Raw genomic sequence first — 16,516 nt, 5'->3', positions numbered from 1 at the left:
CCTTCTCAGTAGATTATATGTACCACCCTCAAGCTCTTTTTCTTGAGAGTTTTTTTTTTAAATTTTTTAAAGCATTTTTAAAATTCTATAATAAAAAAAAACTCTTTTTTTTAATCAGTTGAAATGCCGTCCCTTGGCTGCTGCGCCCCTGGCGAGAACCACTCCTCCTAACCCCTAGTTTGCCTGTGCAAGTGGCAAAATCAAAAATTTGGAGATAACCAGTACACATGGTAGGTGAACCTCTCCTCTGTCTTGGGGCAAGAGATGGTACTAGTAGCCCTGGTTGGTGCTGCTATACAGCATGATTTAGAAAAAAATTTCAATGAAAGCCTACCTAGGAGCTAATCTTTAAACGCGATTACTCAAAACTTGAAAATGTCCACTTACATCCCTTTGCTTCTCTCTGCCACATATGTCGTATCAACTCATCTGAGAATGGATACTATAAAAATGTAGTTGAACAGATCAGTGGTTGGAAACAACCACTTTGTTTCCCATGGAATAGTATAGCAATATTAAAGTATGATTAAAAGTAGAAACAACATTTAAAAACACATATTTTAGAAACATTTCCGGATATGTGGTGCAGTGCAGTGCCGGATCTCCGATTTTTTTGAGCTGCGGTCAATCTTGAAGCTGTCACCCTTACCCGTCTTCCTTCAAGTTTTTATATCAATTTTCAAACAAAACATAATCACTGAAATAGGGTGAATTTGCTGCCTCTCAGAAATTGCCTCCCAGGGCTAGGGACCCAGCTCGCTCCCCCCTTGATACAGCGCTGAATATGTGCTCCAGAGGTTCAAGGAACTCTTTTTTTTTCAATTAAAAAGATATGTGCTTATGACTGTCATTGTATTTAACAAACGATGTTGTTTCCTTTCGTAGAAACATACATCGAATATGAAAATTGTTTGTTTTGAATATAAATGTACCTATAATTACTTTATAAAAAAAATCCAAATGTATTAAAGATAAGTAGTTTTTAAAGATCTGCTTCAATTAGTGTACAGTAGATCCTCGTTTTTCGCGGGGGTTACGTTCCGCGGAAATGCCGCGTAAATCGAAACCGCGTAAACTGAGACCTAATAATAGAGTTAAAATAGGGGTTTGGTTCCATAAATAACAAAATAATTCATTCTAGTGATGACTAATTGTATAAGTTTAATGTGTGCTTATATAGACTTTTAATGCACAACATGCATAAATAAACCACAAATTATTTTCGTGTTCTGTTTATAAAGAGGAACTGGCAATGATAATCTTTTGGCAGTCATTAAGAATTTTTCTCTGTAATTCTTCGCAGAGCATTAACGCATCCATGTTCACTTGCGTCATTTCCATGATAAAATCTTCCTTCACTAACTAATTAGAAAGATCATTTCTATTGTCTAGGAATGGCTCAAAATGTTCAACGTTAACGTTTTTGGTTGTGCGTCAGCGACGTCGGTATCCTCGTTGGTTTTTGCCTCCTTTGTCACTCATAAAAGCTCTTTTTCCAGTGAGTTCTGAAGTGTGTGAGATTAATAATTTTACTTCTGGAAAGAGCTCTGGAACCAATCGCATAAAATGTCTCCAGTGACCCGAACTCGATTATTAGCACGGCAAAATGCAGTTGATTACGCGTAATATGCAATCTTAAGGAGTTTGGATTTTGAAAGAGGGGAAAATTTTATCTGTTTGCATTGCCGCATCCGCGTAAAACCGAAACTCATCCGCGTAAAATAAAACAAAGGTGTCAAATATTAAACCACGTATAATTGAAACCGCGTAAAATAAACCCGCGTAAAACGAGAATCTAGTGTACATACATTTTTCCAATATAAAGCAAAAATTAAAAATGATGGTATTTTGAATTAAGAATATTAGTGAACATATTTTTCCATTTTTTGCAGCTTAAAATTGTCATTGACGATCTGCACCACCATTTGGCTCAAGTTCTCCGGCAGAATGCTCTCACCTGGCTAGGAGACGATATGATCGAAGAATCTGAAAGTCACCTCAGAGAGAAAAGAAGTGTAAGTTTCTGCAAAATTTGAAACAGTGGAAAGTAAAAATTCTGTTTTTTTTTCTGGAAAAATTTAAAAAAATGGAAAAATTGATTTTTTTTTACAAATCAAAATGAATTAAATATATAACTATTTTTTCTTACGAGATATGCAAAGGGTTGAATTTTTGAAGACATATGCAATCCGTGTTTTTTTTTTTCTTTTTTTTAAACAGAAATATACATAAAACTTTTACTACTAAAAAAATTGACCGTGGCTTTCTTAGTTTAAACATCAGAAATTGTCTAAATTAATCAAATCGTCAATCAACCAGTAGTTTTGAGTCAGATGTTACTTTTGCAAATTGCTTAGTCAATTTTTTGACAGAAATTTACTCTTTTTTTTCGTAAATTTTGAGCTTTTAAACAGAAAGTTGCTTTAAGAAAAGTTTGTTAATATATTAATAAAATGCATTAACAAACGTGTGTGCACACACAGTAAACGAAAATATATTGAAATTTTAACTAAAAATTTCCACTAATTGAGATTATTGATATAATAATACTAATTTTTATCTGTGTACACATTTACAATGTTAATGAGAAAAGTAGCAAAGAATTCTTTTAAGTCCTAGGAAATTATCTTATAATTTGCATTATCAAAGTTAGTGTTTTCAAGAGGGATCTATATTTCCAAGACTCCTGTAAAGTATTAACAGATGATTATATTTTCTCTCCTATTGTAGCAACTGAGAAGGTTATAATTAAATATTTCAATATTTAGAAGCATAAAATATCGGGGGACAGTTTAAATATTTTCTATTAGTTGTAATTGAATCGTTTTTTAGTCTGCCGTACCATGAAGTACAAAGACAGAATCATATAAACGAATTATTGAAATCCAGCAATGTACGAAAAATATCTGTTAAATAATCCGGGAAAGGTTCAAAAGATTCTACGAGATTAGTTAGTGAGTTTTAAAATTTAGGTTACGAATAGCAAGCTTAAAGTGTTTAAAAGGTATAGTCTTGAGCAAAGGAGAAGAGGGAACATTATCCATTTATTTTAGTTTATTAAAACGAAAGATATTTATAGGTTAAATTTTTGCACAGATTGAAAAACCTGAGGTCATTATATTGTAAGCTTTTCAAATCCCAAACTATTCTTAAAATCAGGAAAATGTGTATTTAAACAGGGTTGTAGGTATTTGGAACAGTGTTATGAAAGCAGCTGTTTTTTGTAACGGTGTGAATAATTTTAAGAGGGTCACTAATATGCACTGTTGGCTGAGCTATGCACAAGGACCAGCCTAGGTCCGGTCAGTTGCTGCAACTGACTGGACCCTCCAGGTCCAGAGCTTGGTGCCGGTCGTTACTTTTGCATTTTTATACTACAATCCTTTACTTTTCGTTAAAAGTGTTTTTCTTCCTCGTAGGCAAAAAATGAAAATTTCATGACTGAATTCAATTTCACTCTCCTCAATGGGGAACTGGAAACCATGGAAGTCGGCAGACGTCTGGACTTCCGACTTGAAATCATGATTCCAAAAACTGATGGCATGGACTTGACGGTAGAGTTCTTTACAAAGGACATTGGCAACGGAAACTACACTCCAGTTTTGGCATTGTTCAATGTCAAAGTGGAAGACAAACCTGATGGATTATCTTACACGAAGGGCAAAGAACCTCACATTGAAATGTTGTTGAGCGATGAAGTAATGACGGCGGTGAGTATAATATTCCTAAAGTTGGTACATTCAACTTATGTATAACGTTTAACAAACAGAGGAGAATCATTTTAGTGCTAAAAAGTAATTATTATGTAGTTTTTGTTTTTACAATATGAATCTTTATCTTTATCTAAATATACCGCATTCAGATATCGCACACCTAATACAAGACCGCCACAAGTCAAAACTTGTCGATTTTGAGTTATATACATGTCCTGGTGCATTCTTATTACTTCAATTAAATTGCAAGACAGCCACAAATGAAAAAATAATTTTACCTTACTTTTGAAATGTGTCAGTGTATTACTATAAGAATTTGAGCCAAAGCGCATTACATTTAAATTGATTTTTCTCGAAAAGTAGTTTTTGCAGATGTCGCAGTGTCGTAATAAATGTGTGACATGTAGTCTTGTGCGGTATCGTATAAAAATTATTACATGAACTGGACAATATGAAATTATGACTTAATTATTTTATATATACGTTATATCACCGAATATCGCACATTTATTTTAAGGTCTCTATGCCAGATGATGCCGTGGCCCCTTTTAATTTTGTAAAGCTTTGAAAAATATATAGGGGAGGATGGCCCAAAGCGGGAAGGTTTTCGAAGAACGCTCGAAAATTGTAGTTTTGGGATTTTTATCGCAACAATTTCGGTTTTATTTCCTAGCAGGGTTCTTGAACTACAAAACAAAAAGTGATTTTTGTATTATTTCAAACCATTATTAATTTACTATCAAACTTTACAAACATTTGAAAAACGCGCTTTGCCCTACCAGGGAGCCCAAAGCGGGTAAGCTTAACTAATTGTGATTTGGTACATTTTCCAATCAAATATAAAGTTATAAATGATTAAAATAATTGACTAGCTACTTGCTTTTATAAAAAATAAGATAAAAAAGTTGTAATTATCCAATTTAAAGTCAGCACATTTATTTTTAAAACAAAAGAAATAATTGATTATATTGATAGACAAATTAATTGCCATCCTAAAAAATAACTTTTTAAAGTTGTACTTAACCTATTGAAATCCTTTGTTTTTTATTTCAACAATTATAACCTTAAATTAAAAAAGTAACAAACGAAATAACTATCGTAGTTTGTAGATGGATGGTGTCCAGATCAGTGTACTAGTGTTGACAATAAAAAAATAAAAAAGCTGGTCTTCGACTAATCACAAGTTGCAAAACTTCACTTTTTTAAAGAAAGGTATAATTTTTTTTTTAAATTTTAAGTCTGGTTGCGCCATGCTGCTTCACTGTTGCTTCGCTGGGACTGCTCAAAACTTGAGGGTGTTCATATAAATACGATGTAGGTATGCATTGCTGCTCACACACCATGGTCGAGGGGGGGGGGGCATACGACCGCTTTGGGCCACCCTCCCTATTAAAGGAAGTTTCATTCTCACTTCTTCCTCTAGGGGTCCGTCTCCGACCGATCCCCCTTTGATATTGTACCTCTTAGCTTCCCTCAAATAGGGGCCATGTGACACCGTGATATAACTTATAAGGACATTAACTGATTGCGATATTCTCAAACAAATTGATTTTGATAATCACACATCGTGCCAAAAATAACTGAAGTAGTATTTGAAGAGTGGGCTTGATCCAATCCACGTACACCGGTTTGACCTACACATTGCTTCATTTCTTGATAACATGAAAAGTAAGAATTAGAGATCACAAAACCTTGACGTACTCTTTTGATAAATTTTTATCGACGGAATTCATTGAGCCATTGAAGCTACCCATTGAAGCTCAACTACCATTGGATTAGGTAGCAAACGGAAATAATCAGCTTCTATATTGTGGGTTAGGCAACAAGGTAGTTACAGAGCAATTCTTATGGCACACATTTGTCGTTTATGTATCTTCATGGATCATGGTAAAGTTCTTACCCAGAAAATATTTTAGGGAATTATGGTCCCGTATTGGGTATACATCGTGCAAATACATAAAAATGTCAATATAACCAAAGGTTCCCATGTGTACGTCTTGCACAATTTAAAAAGGTTCACTCACTGGACCAGCCCTCTAAGTGCAGTCTCGCCTCTTGAAAGATATTCTACATAAGTTTGGGATAAGGGCGCCCATATAGGGGGGCAAATGGGGCTCGAGACTCCCCTTAGAAAGTAGAACTTCCTTTTGCTTTTAGTACTTTTTTTTTTGCAAAAATGCAAAAAAAATTCTTCTCCAGCCATTAATGAATAAGTTATTAAAAATGTCAAATTTTAATGCCTCTAATCTGTTCTGAAATCTGCTTCCATGGGGAAAATAACCTGCTAAACCATGGTTAAAATATCTGAGTCCCCCCTTACAATAGGGAAGTTGCAACCCATTAAATGTTCATATTTTGGCTATTGGATATTGTTAATTGACCCTCAAAACTAAAAAATTCACCATTGCCGAATTTTAAAACACCGTGGTTGATTTTTAATGAATTTTTAAAAATCCACACGCAAAAGTGCGTGCTTCTGAAACGTCACGAGCCTACGTCACAGGGCGCGAATGGGCAGCCTTCCGCCGAAGATCCCTTGTTTTCGCTAGGAACATTTTGAGCGCGCAGATATTTTTATTTTTTAGAAATTCAATAATCCTTTTGAACACACTATGGAGACCGTATTCGTTAAAGCACAATCTAAATAATCTTCCTCAAGTAAAATCAATGATGATATTCGAATATTTCCGAGAGAATGAGAGGTTAAATATTCCAGAAACGCGAGGAGTTAAATGCGAGGAGATAAGCCTTTTACGTTTCGTCTTCGAAGTCGAATGCGTGACCTTCGGCTTCTCCCCTATCGGAGGAGGGCATGACGTCACTTCCTATGCCATTTGACGTCACAAGAGCTTGAACTTTAAAAATTAATTTAAAAACAACTACATATCTTATCGCAAAAATTTTTTCACCTATGATGTTCATACATGTTACTCTATCATATAAAAATAAAATTGAAAAATCGAAAACTTCCCTATTGTGCATATGGGTGCCCATGGTTTGGGATGCTAACTGAATACTTGATCTGTCATATTCTTTCTTTTTTTTTCAGTACGACAGAGCCATAGTCACATTTGGAGAAGTGAAAAATACCAACGATGGCCCAGTTCCTATCTATATGTTATTCTCAGTCACTCAAATCAAGAACATGGGAACAGTTTTCGAAACTAAATATCTTGTAACAGCTGGTGCGGAGTATGATAAAGAAACCTATGTCTGGGTTGGACAATCCGAAGTTACGGTGCATAATTCAACAGTAAGTGTGCTTGATGTGCATTTAAATTCTTTTTTTAGTTCTAAAATGTTCATTACAAATCTTTCCCCATCATTCAAAACACAAAATATGAAAAGAATCTCGTCAACGTAATACACAACGTAATCGCAACGTATACAACGTAATCACAACAAAGTTTTTTGCAAATATTCGTTTAATTTTCGTTTAGTGTTCGTTTGTTACTTGCGTGTTTGTTTGCTAATAAATCTTACCTTATCTTATCATCTTTTATTAAAATATAACTTTCAACTGCGAAATAATTTGGAAAACATCATTACTATAAATCAGAAACCGTTATAAAAAAAATTTGCCAAGTTTTTGTTATATTTCCGACGTTGAATTCCACACTATCATGTATATTACAAACGACGTTTGTTAAATTGATTGAGGGAAGTGAGATTTTTTGTTGCATCATAACCTTAAATGTTCTTCTTACTATTTCTCTGCACAAATGCCTCTCATCTCACTGTCAATGTAAAAAGCAAACAAGTACAAACTCAAACCATTTCAATACAAAAATAAAAACTTGTCTAAAGCTAATTTCAGTTAATGCTAAAATTAAGTAAACGTATTAAATCGCTTTTTTGAGCTATTAGAGAATAAGGAATTAAATCAAATTAAGCTATTGGTTGAAAATTAAAAAAAAAAAAAAAAAAAAATTCTAGAGCTAAACATGACGTGTTTATTGTTCCGTAAACATGAACAAGTAGAACAAGGTAGAACAAACGCCATGATTGTTAACTAGATTACTAAGTAATTTAGCAAATTGAAAGTTTCTCCATTTATCATACATGGAAAATTGGATGTTAAAGACAGCTAAAAATGTTTTATCATTTAATTGACAATTAGAATTGACGAAGGCAGAGTAATGAGATTTAAAGTGTTTGCTGGTATTACTAACGCGGTCAAAGTATAACAGTAACACAATCATCAATTGAGTTCTATGTGTTCCAGCAAAAAGAGCAATGGAATAGTTATTTATCTGCTACACAACGAGGGGCAAATCATGATCAGATTTTATATACAACTAGTGGTACCCGTACGGCTTTGCCCGTAGTAAAAAAGTAAAAGGTCTTTTGATTCGCCTGTATATTTACAAATAATGTATGGTGAATTTTTCGCAAACTGGCTTGCCCATGTTACGGTTCCACGTTATAACTTGGTATTTTACTCGTCCATCTTATGATAATTTTGCTCAGGAAAATGTTCTTAAAATTGGAATAGAAAAATAACAATATCGAATTTTCGAAAAATCGCTTCAAGGTGCACATCACCTCCATGCTACAAACTAACTTTGTGCCAAATTTCATGAAAATCGGCCGAGCGGTCTAAGCGCTATGCGCGTCAAAGAGATACAGACGTCCTCCAGATATCCAGACATCCTCAAGACAGAGAGACTTTCAGCTCTATTATTCCTTACTAATAATAAAGCTGAAAGTTTCTCTGTCAGGATCTCTGTCTGTCAGGATCTCTGTGTGTCCGGATCTCTGTCTGTCAGGATCTCTATGACGCGCATAGCGCCTAGACCGTTCGGCCGATTTTCATAAAATTTGGCACAAAGTTAGTTTGTAGCATGGTGGTGTGCACCTTGAAGCGACTTTTTGAAAATTCGATGCGTTTTTTTTTCTATTCCAATTTTAAGAACAAAATTATCATAAGATGGACGAGTAAATTACGAAATTATCATAACATCGAACCGTAACATGGGCACAAGCCAGTTGGCGAGAAAATTCATCATACATTATTTGTAAATATGCAGGCGAACCAAAAGACCTTTTAATTTTCTATTACGGGCAAAGCCGTGCGGGTACCACTAGTAGTGAAGATAATTGGCACGCACTTTTTATGAGGTTGAGATTATTAAACTGTTCTTTAATTTAATTTAAACTTACTTGCTTCTCTTCTTTACACTGTACATAAGTCATTGTTCTGCCGGCAAAAATGGCATAAGACAGTGTTGACGATTATTACATTAAACACGATGTACTGTTTTGATAATTAGCTCTTGGCTTTTATATGCAACCATGTTGGTCTCTCATTAAAAATATTTAACGGCAAAATTCGTCGTTTCAGGATGACAAACAAGTTGAAGTTGATATTCTTGGGCCGAAGGAGATTCCAATGGACAGCGCAGGGGTGTACGTCATGGTAACACATTGCGCTGTTCGTTCAGATAACTTCACGTTTGAAATCACGGGTCCAGATGAGAGAGAAGTAATAACAGTCGGAAACCTGGGTGTTAAAGGTAAGTAAACATGTTTCGATGAATTAACGTTTCGTTGGTTAAAAGATAATTGCGATATTTTTATGCCATTTTCTGAAAACTTTTCATGAAGAACTTTCTTTACATTAAAAAATGTTTCACTAATATATTTCCAACACCATTAAAGACATTAAAAATAAATTTTTTAAACTAAAATAACGTTAAAGTCATATAAAAGCAACTAAAGAATCGATTTCAACATTGAGACTACTAGCACGAAGTTTGCAAATTTCTAAGACCCGAAAATCGATAAAAAACTAGTTAAAACGTTTTTTATCGATTTTCAGACTAAATATTAATTTAATAATACCCATCAAATGAGGCAGTGAGAAGCAAAGGGATGCAAGTGGCAAAATTAAAAATTTGGAAATAACCAGTACAAATGGTAGGTGAAACCGTTCTCTGTCTTGGGGCAAGAGATGGTACTAGTAGTCCTGGTAGGTGCTGCTGTATAGCATGATTAAAAAAAAATCAATTAAAGCCTACTAAGGATGTTATATTTAAACGCGTTTTGCTCAAAACTTGAACATGTCCACTTACGTCCCTTTGCTTCTCACTACCTCAAATGTAATCAGTAGCATTATCTTTTAGCCCTTCTTATAAAGTCGTATGCGAACTATAGACTGCAAAAGTATATAGCATAAGAGATACTTAACTGACAGAATTCAAAAATTATTTTCAATCTGGTTAAAAATACTAGAAAATGTTTTTAAAAGTAACGAATCATTTTTTGTTGATGTTTTTTCATAACCATGCTCATAAAGTACCAGTCATTTACGTTAGAAGAAGCAACAACTTATTGAACCCTTCTTTTATAGATTTCGATAAAAATTATGATCCAGTTCCTCAACGTTTTAATCGATTTTCAGACTACACATGAATTTAATAATACACATCAAATGTAATCAGAAGCATTATGTTTTAGCCCTTCTTATATAGTCGTATGCGAGTTATAGACCGCAAAAATATATAGGATAAGAGAGATATTTAACTGAGAAATTCAAAAATTATTTTTAGTCTAGTTAAAAATCCAGAAAATGTTTTTAAAAGTAACTATTGTTGATGGTACTCCATAAACATGCTCTTAAAATATCAGTCATTTACGTTAGAAGAAGCAACAACTTATTGAACCCTTCTTATATAGATTTCAATAAAAATTATGATCCAGTTCCTCAACGTTTTAATCGATTTTCAGACTACACATGAATTTAATAATACACATCAAATGTAATCAGAAGCATTATCTTTTAGCCCTTCTTATAAAGTCGTATGCGAATTATAGACCGCAAAAGTATATAGCATTAGAGATATTTAACTGACTGCATTCAAAAATTATTTTCAGTCTGTTAAAAATAGTATAAAATGTTTTTAAAAGTAACTAATCATTTTTTGTTGATGTTTTTTCATAACCATGCTCATAAAGTATCAGTCATTTACGTTAGAAGAAGCAATAACTTATTGAACCATTTTTTTTACAGATTTCGATAAAAATTATGATCCAGTTCCTCAAAGCATATATTTCTACAACACAACAAAAGTGGGTTCGGATGATGATGTCATCTATACATCTGCTAGTCTTAATCTTGGAATCATGACAAATGTTGGTGAGTAATTTTCAGTATTACAAAAAAAAATTTTTTTTTCCATTTGAAAATCCTAAATCGAGTAAAATCTTTTAACTTTCCCGTAAAGAGCCTCACATTAATTTCTAATTTAGTTTAACTTTTCTGAGAAAGCACAAAAAATTGCTGTTAGCGTGTGGTCTAATCTAAGAAATTATTATGGTCTCAGTCATTTTAAACGAGATAATCATTACTCTCTTGATATTACTTATGAAGAAAATTACAAAAACAGGTAAACGTTTTTAAGTGGAGAAAAATCACAGTCCTAGAGATAATGTAGTTCCTTGTCACTGACGGAAGTTCAGAACTCGAAAACAATTCATTAAGAGAGTCAACTATGAAAAGGATGTTGAAAAAAAGAAGATGCTGACAGTCAAAAGTCTTTTCTTCGGAGCACAGTATATATCAAACATTAAAATTTTACTGCATTAAATCATAATACACAGGTAGTTATCAAAATAAAGGAAACACTATTTTGTGACAAGTGTGTTGGGAATCGCTACCCTGCCATAAATGTTCTGTTGATAAAGGTGCCTTCTGACTCTGATCACTCTCACTGGTGAATAAGGATGGTAATTGAGTTCTTTGGTCATTTTTGGTGATATTGTTCGCTTTTTAGACATTACAATCCTCTTCCATACCGTTGGTTTCTCAGTTCCACTATTTTGCTTTGCCGAGCTTGTCTTACCACGCTGCATGTATATTGTCATGACTTTAGATACTGTACCTCTAGAAACACCAAAAAGTTGAGATGTTTCAGTTACACTTGCTTCAGCTAGACGTGCTCCAACAATTTGGCCACTTTTAAAATTTGAGATGTCCGATATTTCACGCGCTTGAAAAAAACCCAAGACATCCAGAACTTCAGTTAATCCACCGTATACTACCAGAATATGTACATTGCTATTTATAAAAAACCAGATATTTAGTTTTATTCTTTACTAGTGTTACCCGCACGGCTTTGCCCGTAATAGAAAAATTAAAAGGTCTTTTGGTTCACCTGTATATTCACTAATAATGTATGGTGAATTTTGTCGCTAATTGGCTTGTACCCATGTTACGGTTCCACGTTATGATAATTTCGTATCTCGCCAGTTGGCTTGTGCCCATGTTACGGTACTACGTTATAATAATTTCGTAATTTACTCGTCCATCTTATGATAATTCTGTTCTTAAAATTGGAATAGAAAAAGAACAAAATCGAATTTTCGAAAAATCGCTTCGAGGTGCACACCCCATGCTACAAACTAACTTTGTGCCAAATTTCATGAAAATCGGCCGAACGGTCTAGGCGCTATGCGCGTCACAGAGATCCAGACATATTACAGACATCCTCCAGACAGCCAGACAGAGAGACTTTCAGCTTTATTATTAGTAAAGATTACGTACGAAGCACATTCAAAAATGTCCCTTTTATTCACAGGTGTTTCCATTATTTTGATAATTACCTATACATCGTGGTACTAAATCCCTTGTATAGTGATGATGTTATTTAAGGTGATCATGATTTTCTGTTGGCAACCTTCTCTTGTAATTGATTACTCTAAAAAGTACCTCTAAGTATCGTTATATTTTCCTCTTATTTTCTTCACCTGGTTCTAGCCGTCAGGACCAAGAGGAAGACTTTTGGGATCTCTAGAATGATCACCAGGAATATGGCCCCTCGAATCAAAAAGACCTCCTGTGCTTCTTTCACGAATTTTTAGTCACACCTTTCTCGTTCGTATTAACATTTTGTTCTAATTTGTGAAAGACTGCCAGGGATGATCTCCTGGATTACTGCCTAATAGTCTTTCAGCAATTATTTTCTCCTTCAGATTCCTCACATTACGTTCACATTTATATGGGACTCCCAGGAAGATCTAATGGTTTACTGACTAATAATCTTCTAGAAATTATTTTCTAACTCATTCTCTTGTTATGCTCACATTTATGAAAGACCTCCAGGAAGAACTCCTGGATTTCTGTCTAATAACCTGTAAGCGATTCTTTTCTCGTTCATCCTCTTATTATGTTCACATTTATGAAAGACCTCCTGGGTTTCTGTCATATAATCTTTTATAGCAGTTATTTTCTCATCCAGTATCCTCATATTACGTTCACATTTATGTAAGCCCTCCAGAAAGACCTAATGGTTTTCTGACTAGTATCTGTAATCTTCTAGCAATTGAGGAGTTTACTTTCAAAACGGATTATATCCAGTTTTATATATTCTTTTTTTTTTTTTGGCAAAACGAAAAAAAAAAAACGTTTTACGCACAAACACTAACGGTTTGAATTTCGAATTTCTCACAGTGGTTTGGTAGAATAGCAAGTGACTATTGGCATAAGTCTAGGAATTTTTCCTCAAATTTACCAGACCTAAATTGCTAATTTTATTTTAGATATGTTCCCTTTTGGTGTAAAACAGTGGATACAGTCTCTTTTTGAAAAAAAAAAACAGGCATTTTCTTCAAAAATAAACTTTATGAGATTGAAACAAAACATTCAACATTTTTTAATATATTCTTTTTTTTTACTCTACTTTTATTTCTTCTTACTTGCTTTATTCTTTTCACTAAACATTAAAATAAAAAAAAGAACTTCGATCCAATTAAGAATGAGCAATGAAACCATCCAAGCCGATTCAAAAACGGTGTTTTAGGTATTAATATCAATAGATCCCAATTTTTATTACAATTAACCGCAATTTTTATCACAACTAATTGCAATTTAATCATTTATTATTCACAATTTAATATCAGTATTAATTATTTAATATTAATTTAGTAATCACAATTTGAGGTCGGGCTTGCCTAACTGATAACAGACTTGCACAAGGCGCAAGGTGCTGTGATCTCTTAATGCGGACAGGTATCACGCTTGAATGAAAATGCTCATCAGATAGTGCTTCGCTCCACTATTTTATTTGTGAACTACTTTTCAGTTAGAAGTGAAAAATTCAAATTTGGATATGTGCCCTTTTGGTATGAAAGTGAATGAGGAGGTACCGGCAAATAAGGGATAAGTTCCACTTTGCTGTAAAAGACCTGACGAGGAATAAGGGGATGGATATACACCGTTCAGGTGGTAAAACCAATGTTTACGCAATTTTTAGCAGTAGATGTAAACCGCTTCGAGAAGAAAGAAATTCATGGGTCCATAGGGCTAATATTAGAGATTCTGAAAACGAAAGAAAAACTTTTTTTATTTCATAAGTGGATATAATCCGTTTTGAAAGTAAACTCCTCAGTTATTTTCTCATTCATTCACTCGTTATACTCATTTATGAAAAACCTCCTCGGCTTCTGCGAAATACTCTTTTAGCAATTGTTTTCTTCTCCATCCTCACGTCATAGTACATAATGTATTTGAAAATTTAAATTTTTAATATTTTTATGTGTTCTTCAGGAAATTACCAAGGCCCGAGAGATGAAGGAAATGTAATTAATATTACTTTCGCAATTTATGCTTTAAACAATGAGACTCATCTGGAAAAAGAGGTGCAGTTCATTGCAAAAGTCATCGTTGGAAGAGAAACGTTATACGATGCACCTTTTACCGTTAAACTCGTGCCGAGAAAAGATGCAGACCAAGTAAGTAATACGAATTTCGTATCTTGTACAGTTGATTAAATTAAACTGTAAAAATATGTATTTTTAAAAGTTTGACAAATATTCACATTTTTTTAAAAAGAATTGTTGTTGTTTTCAGAATTCAGAGAGAAACGAAACGAAGTTTTCAAAATTGAATTGTTTAAAAATGTAATCTGCGGATTAGTAGCAAGCATATCTTTTTCTTGAATGAGGTCGTGTCCAAAATTTTAAAAGTATTTTTTTCTAAAAGAACATGTTTAAAAACATAGGATCTGACCATTTTTTAAAATAATTTGTTTAAGTTAAACATTTAAAAAAAATTACTTTAATCGGTGCACTTTCATTGTTTACGCTTCTGCCGATGACATCACAAATGATCAAATGCCATTCACTGTTGCCATTCACAGAGCAAAATATTTAATTCGCATCTTTACTCATGTGTATTGACAAAGACATGGTTGATAGCAAGCGTAGAGCGCAATATTCAATTCTCTTCTTGATTTTCATAACGTGGAAATGCGGTAGAAAGATGCGGCAAAGTGCATCATTTGTGACGTCATCAAGACCACGCCTTGTTTGAAATATCGGACATTTAAAAAAATTAACTAAAAAATAACTGTTGGGGAAAATAAAAGTATTTTCTGCGTCCATGTTATTATTTTTGATTATTCTATCAATTTCAGTGACTAAAAGTAGTACTTTTGACTGAAGGAAACAATCCCATTCTCTAAATTTGAAACTATTTTTACAGCTATGCCTCAAACTCTCTGTGACTGTAATATGTTGTAGCCGTATAAATGATGCAATAAACAAAGTTCAATTTAGTTTTAAATTTTTAATAAATTTTCAAAATAAATGTTTTTTTTTTTTTTTAGATGGTCACAGTGCGAACCACTAAGGGAGACCTATCCACGACAGAAGTTGGGGTAGGAGACATGGCAATGTACACGCTCTGGTCCAATCTCACCAACAATGGTTACGCTGATTACGTGTTAGAAGTAGACGTCATGCGTTATAAAGGCATACCCAGGCTGGAGGCTTGTTCAGCTAGACTTTGGCACTACAAAGGAAGCTTCGATGTGCCATACCTCAACACAACTTTCATCGATCCAGAAATTGTCGATGATAAGTTTATATTCAGGTTCAACAGGATTCACGTCACTGGGCAGGTAAGGAAATATAACTGGCAGTTCAGTTTGTTGTATTGGATGTCTTAAAGTCTCATTTGTTTTGTGAAATAGGGTGAAAGAAAATGGCGCAGCTTCTTTCCACATCACAAAAACAAATATTGACCGATTAAAGATTTTAAAAACTAATTTTAATAGACTGTTATTTATAAGCAGATTTACATTAAGCTAAAAATGGCATAGATCAAAAGGAGGAACCTACATTCCATCAATAGAGGTAGGAGGATTCCATACAGTTCTCCCATACATCGCTCAACGTGGTTCAGTGGCATCTATGTGTTTTCATGATTCATCGGCAGGGAGCGCCGGAGCGCTGTTGCCACCTACAATTCAATATTTTTCTACAAAAAATTATCTCTAATCAGTTTAAAAGGGTAGATTAAAACATCTTCCCAGAATGGTGATTTTTCACCGTAGCGAATGCTTTATGTGTAGGACTTGGAAAATTAATAATCCCATCTACGTAGGTTTTTCTTTTTTTTTTTTTCCAAGCTCCGTTTTTATTGTAGGAAAGCCAAGTGGGTGGCAGGTGGCTGGTTTGCGTACTAGGACACTGCACATACCCCTGTTCAAATACTCAGTTACTGTTGAGTTCAATCTGCCCTTTCCTGCTGAGCTGCAGACACGAAAACATGGCAGTCTATGCTGAGTCTCCCGCCAAATGTGAATTGAGAAGTATTCGTTTCTTGTATGCAGAAGGTAACAGGGCAGCGGAAATTCTTCGAAAAATAAGTCGTGTATATGGAGACAACTTAATGAGTGCTAGTGTTGTTCGTAAGTAGTGCCGAAAATTTAAAGAGGGCAGAATTCAAAGACACCGTCAAAAGTAACTTTCAAATCATTGGCGGCAACGTTCGTATGATGAGGGTATAGGAAAACTTGTGC

The 16,516-nt window shown here is 34.0% G+C and overlaps 1 protein-coding gene across 1 annotated transcript in view; it reads left to right on the top strand.

Moving 5' to 3' along the window:
• The window catches only part of LOC129233338 (uncharacterized), a 76,602-nt gene that overhangs the window by 2,143 nt on the left and 57,943 nt on the right, over window positions 1–16,516 (top strand). Inside the window, exons 3-9 of the mRNA XM_054867380.1 lie at window positions 1,893–2,015; window positions 3,420–3,710; window positions 6,763–6,966; window positions 9,058–9,229; window positions 10,726–10,851; window positions 14,260–14,444; window positions 15,320–15,613. Of these exons, the coding sequence (XP_054723355.1) occupies window positions 1,893–2,015; window positions 3,420–3,710; window positions 6,763–6,966; window positions 9,058–9,229; window positions 10,726–10,851; window positions 14,260–14,444; window positions 15,320–15,613 (1,395 nt within the window). The remainder of the gene's footprint in view (window positions 1–1,892; window positions 2,016–3,419; window positions 3,711–6,762; window positions 6,967–9,057; window positions 9,230–10,725; window positions 10,852–14,259; window positions 14,445–15,319; window positions 15,614–16,516) is intronic.

This window comes from Uloborus diversus, unplaced genomic scaffold (genome assembly GCF_026930045.1).
Source record: "Uloborus diversus isolate 005 unplaced genomic scaffold, Udiv.v.3.1 scaffold_349, whole genome shotgun sequence".
NCBI classification, from domain to species: Eukaryota; Metazoa; Arthropoda; class Arachnida; order Araneae; family Uloboridae; genus Uloborus; species Uloborus diversus.
The sequence above is the reverse complement of the archived record's forward strand: the minus strand, read 5'-3'. Positions and strand labels throughout refer to the sequence as shown.